The following is a 15,778-nucleotide window of genomic DNA, read 5'->3' as shown; positions in this document are numbered from 1 at the left end:
TTGACCCGAAAAAATTTGACCCAAAAAAATAGATCGAAAAAATAGACAAACAATTTTATAGGCCCGGGTGTATTGTTGTGATTATGAGTTGGTCCGATTGAATTTGTCGACTATAGAGGAGTTGCTTGGGTACTGACGTTTTCAGCCATTGCGTTCATAAATGGGGCACTATTACAGAAAACTTTTTAATTTTCAACTTATACTCCCTCCCGAGTTATAAATGTACATATACTTGAACGTTTCCTAGACTAATTATCGGAAAGTTTAGGAATTCCAGCTGTCTTTAAATCAAATTTTTCGTAATGATACTGTACACGGTGAAATTTAATCTAATCTTATTTTTTCATTAATTTTTTCTTCTCCCATTTTCTCTCTCCGAAACATTTTTCTTTTTAAACTTTATGATACGTTCTTATATTTCTATGTTTATCCCGTAATTACTATAATTTGAGTAAATTTTGATGTGTGCATTTGTTTTTTTTCTTCTTAATTTTAAACTAATTGATCGTTAAAGAAAATAAAAAATAAATAAAAATAATTCGGTTATCTTTAATATTTTTCAATTCTACCACAAATATATCAAAAAAAATACAACATTTATATAAATATTTTTTTTTTTCAAATTCGAGTCAATTTATAGTAGATAGGCCACTTACCTGATCCTGTGTTTTGTATTATGTGCGCGAGAAAGAGGCACAGATCCAGGAAGCAAGAAAGCAGCATGCAACAGACAATCAGACACTAGCACGCCAGCTGATTATACACTTCTTTATTTTGTGATTAAATCAGAAAATTGATTTTTTTAATTTTATTTTTTAAAAAGATAATTACGTTCAGAACTTAATCAATATAGATAGAGAACTCAAAGCTTCGAATAAAGAGTTGGTCAAGGATCAAGATCTTGTAATAAGTTTATACCTTGACCAACTCTACGAATAAGAATTTTAACACCAATGTGGTACAAAATTGAGCTTCTAGAATGGGTCAATTTATTATACAGTTTGGAAAACGTCTGGTTAGCCTTTAAAATATAGGAAGAGGAAATTTTATGGACGTTCTTATGTTCTTATGTATAAAACAAAGAGATGTATTGTGTACGATGCCCGCTGTATCGTATGTGTACAACCTCAAGTGATGAGACTGACCGTGTTCATGTATACACATATACAACTATAGATCAAATGATTTGATTACGCATGCATCACACACAGTACAATGTCTGAAGAATCTTTCTTTGTTTTATACGTAAGAACGTCCATAAAAACTCGTTTTCATATATTTTAAATGGATAACGCGACGGCTGACTTTATACTACGAATATATTTATTTGTAAATAGAACCAGAGACACTGCTTGTGTTCGTTTAAATGTTTTGGCATTTAATTATTTTTCAATGATTTTAATTATCAAAATCATTGAAGTATACGTTGTTTTGCGATTTTAATTATCAAAATCATTGAAGGGTGCTTTTTTTGTTAAATATTTCAGTATTAGAAAGCTCAATCAAGACTACACAGATAAGACATGTGTTTGGAAAATTACTAAGTTGTCTTTTGATTTTTTTTTTTGGTAATGATAAAGATACGAATTTGTCTGGTGTTCCTGGAAGAAATTGCACTTATTGTAATGTGTATAGACATTTTTCTATTTGAAGGTTTCTAAACCCGTTTTAATTCACGAACCTGAAAAATTTGGACGATAAACTTCGAGTCGTTGAAAATGATTGACGAACTTGGCATTGTCAACTTAATCAAAATATCAACATTCAAGATGGCTGGTTACTAAATTCATCAAAGCTAAGAAAATATCTTCCATAAACTCGGTATAATAAAACTGTAGGGTGTGCGACCCATGGTAGAGCGTAAGCCAAAAGTCTTTATTAAGTTGACATATAGTTGCGGAATTCTTCGTATGCTAGAATTGATTGGAAGACGTTGTGTATCAGATTAGATTAGAGGTCTGAAATTTCCGTTGTAAACTTACATTAGCATAAAGTATTTTAATCATGTCTTCCATTTAAATGTCAAAGTTTTGTCAAGACTGTCAGAAAAGATTTAAAACATCGTGATGAAATGCAAAGATGTATCTACTGTATGCAATATATTTTAAGCCCTCCCATACATAATTAGCAAAGTTGTTTATGCTTCGTCTAAAATTAGCAAGGAAACTGGGTCATATGATTTTATTTTCAGTCACAAAACCCAGCAGATCATTTATGTGTTAAGAAACCTGTCTTTTTTTATTAGGTACATCCTTACTGGAACCATTGCAGGAAGGGTGTGATACAAAAAGGCAGAAAGATCTTGTACACTTAAATAGCAAATAGCCTGTTACTGTCTTTTTTAATGGAAACTAGCTGTACATTTCCACGCTTCGCTGTGGCATATTATTATTGCATGGAAATAGACGAAAAATTTAAGAGCTAATAAATTTTATAAAATTTGATATACCCACGATGGTTAGGTAAGGTTAGAGTGGCTGTCCTGGGGTGGGACACACTTAGACCATAGGGTCCGTTGTGATACCGAAAAAGGTTGGCCCATCCCCGGCCACTACTCCATGAACCATTTGGAGCTGTTTAAGAACAGCAGGCAAGCTTTGACGTCGACGGACTTTAGGTCGGAGAGGTCGTCAAAGAGAGGCTGGCTCAAGTAAGTCTATTTCCTCATGGCAAAAGCAGGGCAGTGACAGGGAAGTCACTGCCCATCATCAGTCCATCATCAGACTGAACTGATTTTTTTTTCTCCACTTGAGTGTATTTGAAAATATTCGATAGTTCATCCCCACTTTCACCCCCATACCGCCTTGCGTCGGATTTAAAAATAGATAAAAACAATCTTTCAAGTGGGTTGTATATCGTATCAAAATTTGAACTCAATCGATGCAGAACTTTTTGAGTTTTTAAAGTATACACAAACCAACTTAACATTTGTTCAGTTTCTCTCCTATTTTTAACTTTTACTTACTGCAATAATTTTATATCAAGAAATTATACTCATCGGGAGTCGAACCCACGACTTTTGTAATCTTATTTCACCTTTCTCCCGATGGGGAGACACAAGGATGCAGTGCAGAAATGTGTACATATCTTTTTCAGTGATTTCGTATCTTTAACATAGGCCTTTAATTTACTAGAAAATATCAATCAAACCAAACAATCAACAAAAACAACACTATTACCATTATCCTAATTGTTACGTTTATTTAACCATCAGAAGCGTGGTTTCGCGTCTTTGATCTTTGTAAAAAGGTTCAATGCGCGCATGTTATCGAAAAAAAATGAACGTAATTACAATCTTTTTAATAATAAAAATTTTAATAAAAAAATCTTGTTAAAATGAATTGAATATTGAGTGAGTGTAGATGAGTTTTTATTATATTATTACGGAAGCCTGAATGGCTCACAATCAATTTATGAGAAAGTGGCGCTACACTAGTTTTTAAATGTGTACTACCCACAAGTATAAAACCAACTTTTAAAAAGCCAGTAGTTCACTTTCAACAAGTGCATTGTGACTTGTGGTATTATGGAAACGAACCTTTTTGAAGAGCGAATTTTATGGAAACGAACCTTTAATTAGACACTACCGAAACTGCCTGTAATTATTAATAATTATTTGTCTGGATTTAATAATAATATGATAATGTTTATAATATGCCTTATGTAGTTAGTTTAAAATTTTCTTTAGTATCATTTAAAAAATATAATGCTTTAATTGAGTTGATGTTTTTCTTTTCCATCTACACATTTCTAATTTCTAACCTTTAAAAGTATTATTAAATGTTTATTATGACGTTATAATTATAAATCTGCACATGACAAAATACCGACATCTTCAAAAAGGTTCGTTTCCATAATACCACAAGTCACAAGTGCACTTGTTGAAAATGAACTAGTGACTTTTTAAAAGTTGGTTTTTACACATTTAAAAAATAAGTTAGTGTAGCGCCACTTTCTCATAAATTGATTGTGAGCCATTCAGGCTTCCGTATATTATAGCGTTTGAAATATATATTAATTTCATTTGTTGTTTGTCTATCTCTTACTAAATATTATAGTACTGTTTTAATATTTTCAAAGTGAGTGTTCGTTTTGTTTTTTAGTTTTGTACTGAGTTTGTTACTGGCTAGTTGGTTGGATGATAGAGCAGCTCTCTTACATGATTATGAGAAAGTTATTATTTTGTTTACAAACTTTTAATTCTTAAAAGTAATAAAAAACAAAAAGTTTTTGTAAACTGATAACAACAATTTATTTAATGTTAAACGTTATGATAAAACAGTCATTGGATTTGAGATATTGAATATCATTTTTTACAATTTTGTGTGTAGATTGTGTGTTTTGTTTATTTTTTGACACCTTTATTTGTTTTTATAATTTTCACAGGTAAATATGCTTTTTGTTTTGTTTTTTGGTATTTTTTGGTCTTTTAAAATGTTAATTTGTTTAATTTAAAATTTTAAATTAACATAATACATTAAATGCTATGTTTGAGTTTTTTAAAAATAAGTAATATTCGTTTCGGTTGTTTTTCGGTTGTTATTCGTTTTTTTTTTCTTCTATTTTATTTTTGAGTTTTCCCAATACTTTGGTCTGTTTCTTCTTTAATTTTGTGTTTAATTCTTGCATATAAAGAGGAAAGATTAAATACTGTTGATTACCTCCTTAGGGTTAATTAAGATCTTAATTTTGCTCTATAAAATTTCTCGAAGTACATTTTCTAGTTCCTTCTAGAAAAATAATTAAAGTTTGTTAAAACCTTTATGTTAGAATTCGTATAGGATCTAGATTATTTGGTTTCTTTCGGGATAGTAATTCTTTAATTCGAAAGATACAGTTTAATGTGGAAATAGGCGAACACTTACGGTTCGCCTATAATTCACTTAGTACTATCGCATTTAATTAAGTGTTATTACTTTTTAGGAATGATATGTGAAGAATGAAATTTTACATACATCCCTATATATTCTAAATGTGAAAGTAAGGTTGTTTGTTTGTTTGTTACGCTTTGGATTTATTATGAACTTGAATGAATCTTTACAATAATATGAATTAAATTTGTCTTTGGCATGTCACTGCGCCATCTATGAACATCATTTTAAAGCTAAATTAAATATTTCTGTAAAAATGATGAACGAGATACAATTTATGGCCTCGTTTTCTTTATGGTCTGTTCGGATATACTTAATGAATTATGACTATTTTACATTTAAAAAGGAAATTGAAAACTGTACATTTATTTTATCTGTGTAAAACAACAATCCCTGTCCCTATTTCCAGTGTTATGGAAGGGGGATAAGTGAGAGCAAGTCTTTACTTTTAATTCCAATCAAGTGGGTTGATTTCAAGCCAGTCCTATATAAATTTTTATAAACGAGTTTTTAAATTCAATCTGAAAATTATTTTTAAAACCCCTAGTTTTCGAGATCCTGACTAGTCTTTTAATCTAAAAGGTTAGTAATCTTGATAAGGTATGGAAAACTTGCACGGCACGTGGAGTAGAATTGATATGGTTTTAAATTGTAATTTTCCGATTCTCGTTTATATTTTTTGTCATCGATACCACGATAAATTACTAGGAAATTACTTATCCATAAAGCTTAAAGTACAAAGAAGCATCCTTATTGCATTATTACAATTACTTGAAAATTGATATTCACATATTTCTTACGAAAATTTCCTTGAAAATTACGTAAAGCATGTAAGTGTTGCTTAGAAAAAAAGAAGACATATTTTGCCTTGAAGCGTTACGGAAATTTGTTTGACCTCATGAACTTTAAGTTTTTATATAACATTACGTATTTCGAGTAGGCGTGTGTTTGTTTAGATGTAAAATAGATATATACCTAAGACGACGATCTTTGAAATTACAAAGAAATATAAAAAAAATTGTAATTTTAAAATTATTAACTTGTTTTCTTGATTATGTTTTTTTTTTGTACTTGTTTTTGAATTATTAATTTATGGAAATTTAAAACATTTAACTCGACTATGTAATAACAAAGTAATATAAAACACAATATTTATTTGGCCATGAATCCAATTTTAAGCAGAACATTATTGCGTTAGAAAATTATTACAAATTAGGTAGTAATTAAATTTTTTTTTTCTGTAAAATTTAAAAAGAACAAGATTGCTGGCTTTTTATCCTAGTTTTCCAATTTTTAGGATTCCGTATATCCATAAAATGGCACCTCTCTAATCTGTTCATTTATTTTTTTCTAATGTTTGATATTGTTTCAAATGTAGCAGAATTATACTTTTGTATATGGTAACGTAATAGATAATGTAGTAAAGAAATTAACTAAGCTTTTAATTATTCCATAAGCCTTGCAAACTACTGCCTATTTCTTTTGAAATCTATCTTTTATCGAACGTCGAATTAAACAATCTTCCTCTTGAAGCATTGAGAAACTTTGCTTTTAGAGGAAATCGTAGAGTTGAATATGCTACAAATAAGAAAAGAGGATACTTTAGATATGTGTGAGACGGATTGGTGTTGTAGGAAATTCTGATTTGGTCCTGGTATGCTAAGTGTCCAGTAGGTTACATATCAGGGTTTATTCCTAGTAGCAAACGGCTGGTAATACTGAGCATACTTGGGTACCTGCCCCAACTCAGAACACATTGAGTAGTGAGGGAATCTTAAAATGGCCCGGTTTGCATGAAGAACCTTCATACAAGGTTACTTCTCGCATGCTGCAAGTTAATGTGGCAGTGGTTGATAACCTTAGTTACACTGGCGAGCAGAGAGGTTAAGAGTGACCGAGACTTAGGTTAGAGTACTCTGGCTCGTTACCTTTAGGTTCATTCCTTTAATAGCTAAGAGTGACTAAAACTGTGGATATATGGTACATTTGCAACCTGATTTAATCAAGGCGGAATCTCACGGTTAAAAATGAGACAAAATGCCAGGTAGTAAAAACCTTGGTGGAGGTGTAACTCTGACCCACTTTCGCGACGTGTGAGTTGCAGATCTCAACTCGAGAGACTCGCAAGTGCTGTAATTAAGGGCACAAATCAAGTCAAGGTAAGGTGCTGACCTATTAAGGACTTTGGTAGCAAAGATGGAAGACGCACTAGAAGTTTTGGCACTGTCCGACCGTGGGGATATAGCTTAATAAAGATAGTTAAGTATCTCACGTACGATAAATACCATAATCTCTCACAACGATACTCTAGTGCATGGGAAATAATTTCGTTTGTACGTCTTGAAACAGATTAATAGAAGTGAGCACTTTTAGTCATCTATTTCAAGATGTATAAGCAGATATAAAACCTGACATGAAGAAAAAACTAAGAAAATATGCAGCAGGCAGAATCAGAAAAAGGTATAGAAAGGTATTAATTAAGGAACTTAAAATCCACAAACAGGCAACAAAAGAATGTAGTGTTGTCATGAGAACTAAAACCGTTTGCAAAACTTCAAAGAACCAGCAGAACAGAGCAGATAACTTATATCTGATTCGATCTTTTAATCACTCTCAGAAATTATTCATCTGAAATAATTTCTGAACTTAGTCTCGATGTAAAGCCATTTCATTTAAAAATTACCCTATAAGATAATTTTTTTAAATAAAAATTGGTCCAGTACAGAAGTCAGAAGCTGATATAATACTCCAAAGTTCACATCTACGTCGCGTCGCGTCTCAGGTACAAACTTGTATATTAATAATTTATACAGAAAAAAAAAGATTTATTTTGAATATTAATGAATTATTTCATATAATTATAAATAAAAAAAACAACATATAAGATTGCGTAATTAAAGTGGTTGTTGTTGTGTTTTATTTCTATGTAAAAAATGATGTTATTTTTAATAATAATTTTTTGTTTTTTTAAAGTAATATTAATTGTTTCAATTATTTTGTAATGGTTTATGATTGTATAAATAATTATTTTATTTAAATGTAACATCTGTATATAGATAGGTACACACCATCGAAGTAATTGAACAGTTAGAGACATACAAATGGTTTCAATATAGTATTTTATATAGTTATTTATTAGGGACTTGAATACTGGCCCCTTTTTATAAAATGTTGTTCCTTTTGCGTATTGATATTGCAGCCTTTACCATAAATGTAGCCGAAATCGCTCCAAATAACGGTTGTTATCTCCGAAATCTTAAAAATCTGGCGAAGAAACACACAAAAATTCTTGAAGAGACTTACAGCGACCTTCAAATTTTTTAATTTTGAGCATAAGCATCGTTCTGATATACTTCAGAAGTTTAAGAATGGAAAATTGGAGCAAGCCCGATACTGTGAAGTCTTATTATTCAAAAGCAAAAGAATTGGATGCCATACCAATTAAAAACTGGAGGAAATTATTCAGGCCCCTAGCATTATGATAGAGTTTAATTTCATGCATAACCTTATCATAAATATTTCTGAATTGAAATGTGGATCTTTAATTCGGAAAATAGAACGATATGTCGATTTTCCTAATAAAAAGCCACATAAAATTGACAAAAAACTTGCTCGCAAATATTTTAAATTAAAGATATTTGTATATATAGTGACTATGTACCGATTCTTAACACAAATTGTAACTAGTGATTAAAATCTCTATGATAATTAAATTTAAATTTTAATATAGTGATAATATAATAATAAATTATTTTTCCATTTCATTCATTCATGGTTTAATAATTATTTATACGTTTTGTAATATTAACTTTAAAAAATGGTTTGAAAACCATTAAATTTGAAAAAGTAGACATGTGATCTTGCCTGTTGCAATCTCAAAGTTTCTACATATTTTAAACGTATTAAACATGGTATTAATCGTAATGGTTAAATTTTATTATGCAATTCAAGCTTACAAAGTTAATTAATAGTATATCAATTATATTTTGAAACAATATTATGTTTGCTTACATTCAAGCTTGGAAGAAAATACAACCCGTGAAACTTCAAGTAAATAAAAATATTTTGTAAAACCTTTTGTTTTCTAAATACGTTGATCGTAAGATGATGACATGACAGCGCCTTATTTCTACCTTCTATTTTGAAGACGATTTGAAAGTATGATAAGAATAAGGATAAATTTGCGAGGTTTCTAATTTGGCAATTTTAATTTTAGAAGTTACTGCCAATTGAAAGTATAAAAATGCACGCAGTGAAATTTTTATCTCATTTTCATCAAGATTGAAATACTTTTCTGCCTTCTCTGAAGCAGAAACGAGAAGAGTATGGGCGTGCCTCAGGCACCTCAAGCTGTCACTATCTAACAGTTTGCTACACCACAAAAGCCGAGATAGGTATGCATTATTATGGTCGAAAAAGGGCAATATATCATTAATATTTGATTTGAAGTATAGTCAACTATAATTGGCATCAATTGGGCTTAATAATCAAAGGTCCAATTATTTGAAAATCGCTTATGACTTGTACTTTTTCGCTATTAATTGTTCTTTGAACGACCTTTGCAAATGCTAAAATTAAAGTAATTTTGGTAAACTTGCGTGGCATTAAATAACATAATCCCACACACTCACGTACTTTAATGAATTGATGTATTTTAAGTCACGTTTAAAAAAAACGATCTAATTAAAAATATTAAATTGATATATTAATTGTCTTATTTTTTTTTCAAAAATACTGTAATTCTAATAAAATTTATTACAATTTAATTAAAAAAATTTTTGATGGAAAACCTGTTATATGACACATCAATATACATGTCTAACTCGTAAGGATACGGTTGTGTAAGTTGTGAAAGTCTAGAAGATGTCAGGCCTATTCGATCTCTGCTGTAAAGCTGCTGGGGGCAGGTTAACAATCTCGAAATATGAATGAATAATAATATTCTTGATAAACAATGGGTTACCGAAAGTAAACGTAACTAAAAGAAAGTAAACGTAACTACTAGAAGATATCTCTGCTAGCTTACAGCTTCTCAAACACTCAGACAGTGATGTTTATTGTGATGACTCCAGGCCAGGTCTGGTCTTCAAATTTTTTCCCGCCGATTTGCCCGATCGGGCATTTAAGCTAAGACCCTCTCAAAACGCATTAAATTCTTGTCGGGATAATCTGACCGAGATAATTTTAAATAACCCGGGCGGGTCTTGCGATAGTTTTCCGATCATGTAGCCGAACAACTGCCAGGTCGGGTCTTTTAATTTTTCCCCGGTCAGGCATTTAAGCTAAGAACCTCTTAAAACGCTCTAATATCAAACTGGGCAAATTGAACGAAACCCTATCTTGTGCCCGGAATCATTTCTACCAGGGAACTTAGGAAATATATTCAAGAAAATTCAAAATTTATATCTTACTATATTGACTTGACGATGTAAATAAATTTGGAATTATTAATACGCAATTCGGCAATTACCTGCCTCTCAGCAACCTTCTAACAGAAATAAATAAGTTATAAAAGTTTCTACTTTTTAAATGAATAATTTGAATATTTAATCTAATTAATGGAGCATTCAACAACAACAAAAAATGTCATACTGTGTACTCAAAATAAACAAAAGTTGTAATGGTTGTAAAAGGATCTAAAAAAATAATAATAAATAATAACGAGACATAGATTAAATAGAAATATACAAAGACAGAATAGCAACTTAGTAATTGTTTTAGTTTGAATTTAAACAAGGTAACTAGGTCGATGGTGAACTGGTCATAGGAGTCAACTCTAAATGGTTGATCATACACAGAAGAGAAGTACAACAGAGTCACATTAACTAACACTCCTTCATAAGTCATCACAATCATCATCCATTGTGGTTTGATGGAGCTCAGTCCATGAGTTAGTTTGTGTAAAATATTGTTCATTGTTTTTTTCTTGTTTTAATCTTTGTAAAGCCTATTTTATATTAAAATTTATTTAGATTAAAAAATCAGAGCCACGTTGAGATGCATTGTGGTTTTCAATAATAAATAGTTAATTTTTAGGTTAATTTGATTTTAAATTATTCTAATCGATTAATTTTTTAAATTATCTTAAAATTAGTATTACGGATACGTGACGAGGCGAAAGTACCATGTCTGTTATATTATTTCGACTTGTAAAAGTTTTCTTTCGTCTCATCTCTGTTTCTGCAGTTAAAATATTTTTTCGCCTTGTCTCGTCTCATTTCTAGACTTAAAACATATAGAAAAAGCCACTCTCTCGGATATTGACTAAAAATCAATATTAATTATTGTCTTGCCACGCTTCTTTCGTGTCTCGCACCATCGCTTTTTAAAATGTACTGACGAAGTTCTAGTATTTGCTTTTTTGTCGATCAATTCAGTTACATAGATTTTGATACGTTTTATTATCTTCCAGAATTTTTTTACTACGACTAACATTTTCCTAAAACTTTATGCTACATCATCATGATTGGTAAAAAGGCTAACCTCCTAGTTAAAGAAAAAGAAATTGGGAAAAAACTGGTTGTAGCTATTCGATATGTGTTATACTCAAGGAAAATCGAGTTTTCAAGTCATATTAACTTTTCCAAAATGCTCAAAAACAGCCTTTCAATATCTTTCTTACCATTATTTGTCTCTTTTTTAACCCCCGAACCAAAATATGTGTTGTGTGTGAAAGTTTGACCGCTATGTTTGTGAGTCTGCCTGTCCGTGATATCGTAGCGCCTAAACGGGTGAACCAATTTTGATTTTTTTTTGTTTCGTTTGAAAGGTAATGTAATGAAGAGTGTTCTTAGCTATGTTTCAAGTGCGAGTTTAGGGTTCCAAGTGCGAGGTTAAAGATATTTTGTTAAGCACTTATTAAGGTCTCACCAAAAAGACTATTAATAATTATTTTAGAGTAAGATATCGCTTCATTTTACCTGTCGTAAACATTTATTGTCCGTAGCTACAAATGAATTAGATTCTAGAAGAGTAATTAGAAGTAATTATTAGCTTATATACTAACCAATTTAAATCAATAATCTGGTAATAAACGACAAGATTTATAAGTTTAGTCAATAATTATAAAATAAGTTTACAATACATCAAGCTAATTAATGGCACTCAAAACTTGTGAAAGTAATTATTGATTCTGATGTCATCTGCAGTTTATCTGCGACAACTAATTATTTTTATTTTAACTTACACTTCATAAACAAAATTGAAATACAATTCTATCCTAAAAGACTTTAAGAATTAGATGTGCTGAGCGCAACGGGTTTGCATTTCTACAAATATCTTCATTAGTCTTCTATTTTCCTTCGAGAGTTGGTTAATTAATGACATTAATTTGTATACCCCACATATTATATAATATTTGAGTATATGAGCGCATACTTAATCCTGTTACTGTTATAATAACTTAAGAATTGATCAGTTACACACCTGACTAATTCCACAGTTTGACGTAAATAAAAGATTTTTATTCTTTAGCAGAGACTTTAGTTCGCGTTCTATATACATACATTATTTCTAATATTAATTTTCAACTCTTAAAATCTTACGTAAGAATGAGTTTAATTCCTTTCCTCCCCCCATATAAGCCCTAGAATAGATTTTTTAAAAACCACCCTCTGAATTTTAATTTTCTTCGGTACTGAGCCTCTTAGCTGTGGCTGCCGATCCTCTTAAAAAATTAAAATACGCACTGGCTTCTCTAAAAAGCGCGTTTTAAACTTTGTGGCATTTGTTTATATCATAGTTCCACTACTTCCAGTATCCTGTACTGATAACTTTTATAAATCAACTTTTATATAACCAACGTAACAATCAGAACAAAGCGGTTGATTTAAAGTACTAAAAAAACATTATTAAGTTATTACAGAAAGTTATTATGGTTGTCAACATAAAATCAACTCAACGTTAAAAAAAAAGAAATTGTATTTGTATATTTTACAGCAACAAACACATATAGTGACTTTTATCACTTAATGTCTGAGCACAGCGCTAGCAAACATAGGTACGGTGATAACGGTAAATTTTATTATTATGAAGAGATGAGGCCACACAAAGATCACTACTTATTATTATTATTATTATTATTATTATTGTCATAATAATGAGAAGCTAGTCAATAAGTCTTTGTCAGTTCTGGCTGTCTCACACAGCACTTAAATTGTTAGGCAGACTTAAGGTTGAATTATCATGGAAGAATATTACAAGAATAAAGGAATGGTATTGTCAAATGGAACAATAGGTGTCGAAGTTTAAGCTTCAGTTTAAGCTTCACTTTTCAAGGCTCGATAGCTATATTGGAAGGAACGAGAATGGTTTATAGGACCAAAAAACAAATTCGTGATACATAATGCTTCCTTAACACACAGGAAAAACCGTGTATCTTGATAATAATAATAAGAGAGAATAATCTGCCACTCTTAGGCAAAACGTCTGTGAGTAAAAGGTGCTATTTTAAGCAGATGAAGAATCTGTCGTGGCTAGACGCCACCCAGAAAAACCACAGCGTCTCCGCCAGGATTGCTCCCAGGATTGATGGATCCAAGGTTTCGAATCTAAACATTCTATGCCTGGCACACTGTAGATTTCTACAGGTGCAAATAGCATGTATGAAGATTTCATTGTCCTCCATACAAGCCCTACAAGGTGGGATTATCAGAGATCCCCATGTTATGCAGCGCTAATAATTTATTCGATTTTTTGTTTGTTTGAACAAAGCTTTGTGTAATATTCGTTGCTCGACATGAGCAAATTCAAGCAGTCATGTATGCGTACAGGAAGACAAAAACCTCGCCACCGCCCTCACATAAGGATTATTATTATGCCATTTTATATAATTTAACTTCAAAATAAATGGTTAAAAATCTCAAATATCTTTAAAAAAATAGGAAGATGATATAATAACTTCCTCTGGGCGAAATCCTGGATGCGCCACTGGTAAGGATCATAACAATCGGGTAAAATCTGATAATGCCGTTTGAGGGAACGGGTAAATCGGAGTTCATGCATTGTCAGCACTGCTTATTAAGAAAGTTTATGACAAGTTAATACTACATGCGGCTCAGACTTTATAGTTCTACTGTATGTCATATATTCTTGGAAATATTAATAAGAGGACAATTATTATCATTATTATTGTGGCTGGCTGGTTATAAATAATAAATGCGCAAACTCAATTATTGTCGGGTGGTAATCATGTAACGGATTTGTTAATTTTATTTTTTTTATTGTTCGTTTCTCATTTTTAAATTAAATTTTCATTCTTAATTAAATCTTTATTTAAGAGTTAATTACATTTTATACTTTAATAAAAACTTAGTTCCCATTAACATCTTTTTTCCAATATTGGAATTTAGGTGAACATCATAAAATATTAAATTACTTAAAAATTGTATCCGGGTCACGTGGACTTCTAAAATTAAAATTTTTTTGGAGAGTTATTAAATTCGATCCAATTAATTTTCATTATTATTAGTTTGTCAATAAAGTAATTAACTTGAATTAAATAATCAAACATTAGGCATGCAATTATTGAAATGCATTACGTAACTTTTTCACTCTTCTCATTATGCACAAGTGAAATTTACAAAATTTTAAAAACCCCCGATTTTTTCTCCGGGTACAGAACCGTATATTCGCACTTGAAACTCATTTAAGATTACTCTCTATTATATAACCTTTTTTGAAGGGGATATATTTTAACAAAATGCATAATAATGTCGACAGAAATGCTCTTCTTAATTCTAATATAACCTACAAATTTCGGGTGAATAATAACTGACTAAATGTTTAATGGCGGCCGCTTAACATTTTGGCTGCTCATACCTTAAGGGCACTCGGTTTTGTGTTAAAAATAAATGACAACATTATTTAAAATATTAACCATTCTTTGTGTTACACCCTGTATTACATAAGTATAAATATATTTAAATTTAATATTCTTTGTTGCAGAATCTCAAAACATCAAAAAATGGAATCATATTTAATGGATATCCAACGTGTACGTATACCACGACCAAAATTTACATCTGAGAATGGTCGACGACCACACGAACCACCAAAAGATTACCATTTAGACGATCATGTGAATGCAGCCAATAAAATTAATACACGAGTAGGTGGTGTATCGTCGCGTAATGATTTCATTAAAACCGCGGAAACGTTACAACGGCTTACAATACATGATAATATTTGAATGGATTTGCGAAAACAAAATTGAAATTTTTATCATGTAAATCTTAGTTTTTAAGTTTTTGTTTTACAAAGCCAGAAAGAAGGATATATTTTAAGAGAAGAGTATTTTTATGCTCTCATATATTTATTTTAAATGATTTTGCATAACCCGGCACTTAAGAAAGAGGGGATAACTTTTTAATATTTGTTAATTTTATACATAATTTTTATAATAAATATTTGTTAAAAGTTAAGTTTTCTTTATCAATTAAGAAAAGTGAATTTCCTAGTTTTTTGAATGACCTTTTCTGCATCCAAAATCAAAAATTCAGTTTTAAAACAACTGAAATAAAATTGGTAAGTAGGATTTTACCTGTTTTTCCCAACTATTATTTTGCTCAAATATATTTTTTCCCTTAAATAAGCTAGACATTCAGCTTAAGGCTATGTATAAAGTAAACAAATTGAACATTTATCCAAAATCAATAGCCGGTAAGTATCATTAGATTTATTGTTTATAGTTCGAACCCGCTACCTTCAGCATACCGTGTACGGAATTAGTTACAAAGCGCCTAACATTTTACTAAGTGCCTAGTTCCTAGCTTCTCTGATGATATTTAGTGTTACTGAACAAGTTTCTAAGAATATCAATATTTTAAACAGTTCATGACATTTTTTGTCATTAAAAAATTTTCTTCATTATTTTGTTTATAGCACAACTAGCAGTTGCTCGCGTTATA

At 30.7% G+C, this 15,778-nt stretch overlaps 2 protein-coding genes across 2 annotated transcripts in view; one reads left to right on the top strand and one right to left on the bottom strand.

Moving 5' to 3' along the window:
• LOC123293879 (whirlin) overlaps positions 1–15,778 on the bottom strand; it is a 43,766-nt gene that overhangs the window by 12,319 nt on the left and 15,669 nt on the right. The window contains exon 11 of the mRNA XM_044874858.1: positions 657–662. Coding sequence (XP_044730793.1) covers positions 657–662 — 6 coding nt within the window. The remainder of the gene's footprint in view (positions 1–656; positions 663–15,778) is intronic.
• Positions 4,117–15,069, top strand: LOC123299961. Its single transcript, XM_044882436.1, has 2 exons — positions 4,117–4,386; positions 14,817–15,069. Exon 2 carries the CDS (start codon positions 14,836–14,838, stop codon positions 15,058–15,060), a length of 225 nt encoding a protein of 74 aa, XP_044738371.1. The 5' UTR covers positions 4,117–4,386; positions 14,817–14,835; the 3' UTR covers positions 15,061–15,069.

Source organism: Chrysoperla carnea, chromosome 1 (genome assembly GCF_905475395.1).
Source record: "Chrysoperla carnea chromosome 1, inChrCarn1.1, whole genome shotgun sequence".
In the NCBI taxonomy this organism is placed as follows: domain Eukaryota; kingdom Metazoa; phylum Arthropoda; class Insecta; order Neuroptera; family Chrysopidae; genus Chrysoperla; species Chrysoperla carnea.
The sequence above is the reverse complement of the archived record's forward strand: the minus strand, read 5'-3'. Positions and strand labels throughout refer to the sequence as shown.

Coding starts and splice junctions, on each gene's coding strand:
- LOC123299961 (XM_044882436.1), top strand. CDS start 14,836: ATGGAATCATATTTAATGGATATCCAACGTGTACGTATACCACGACCA.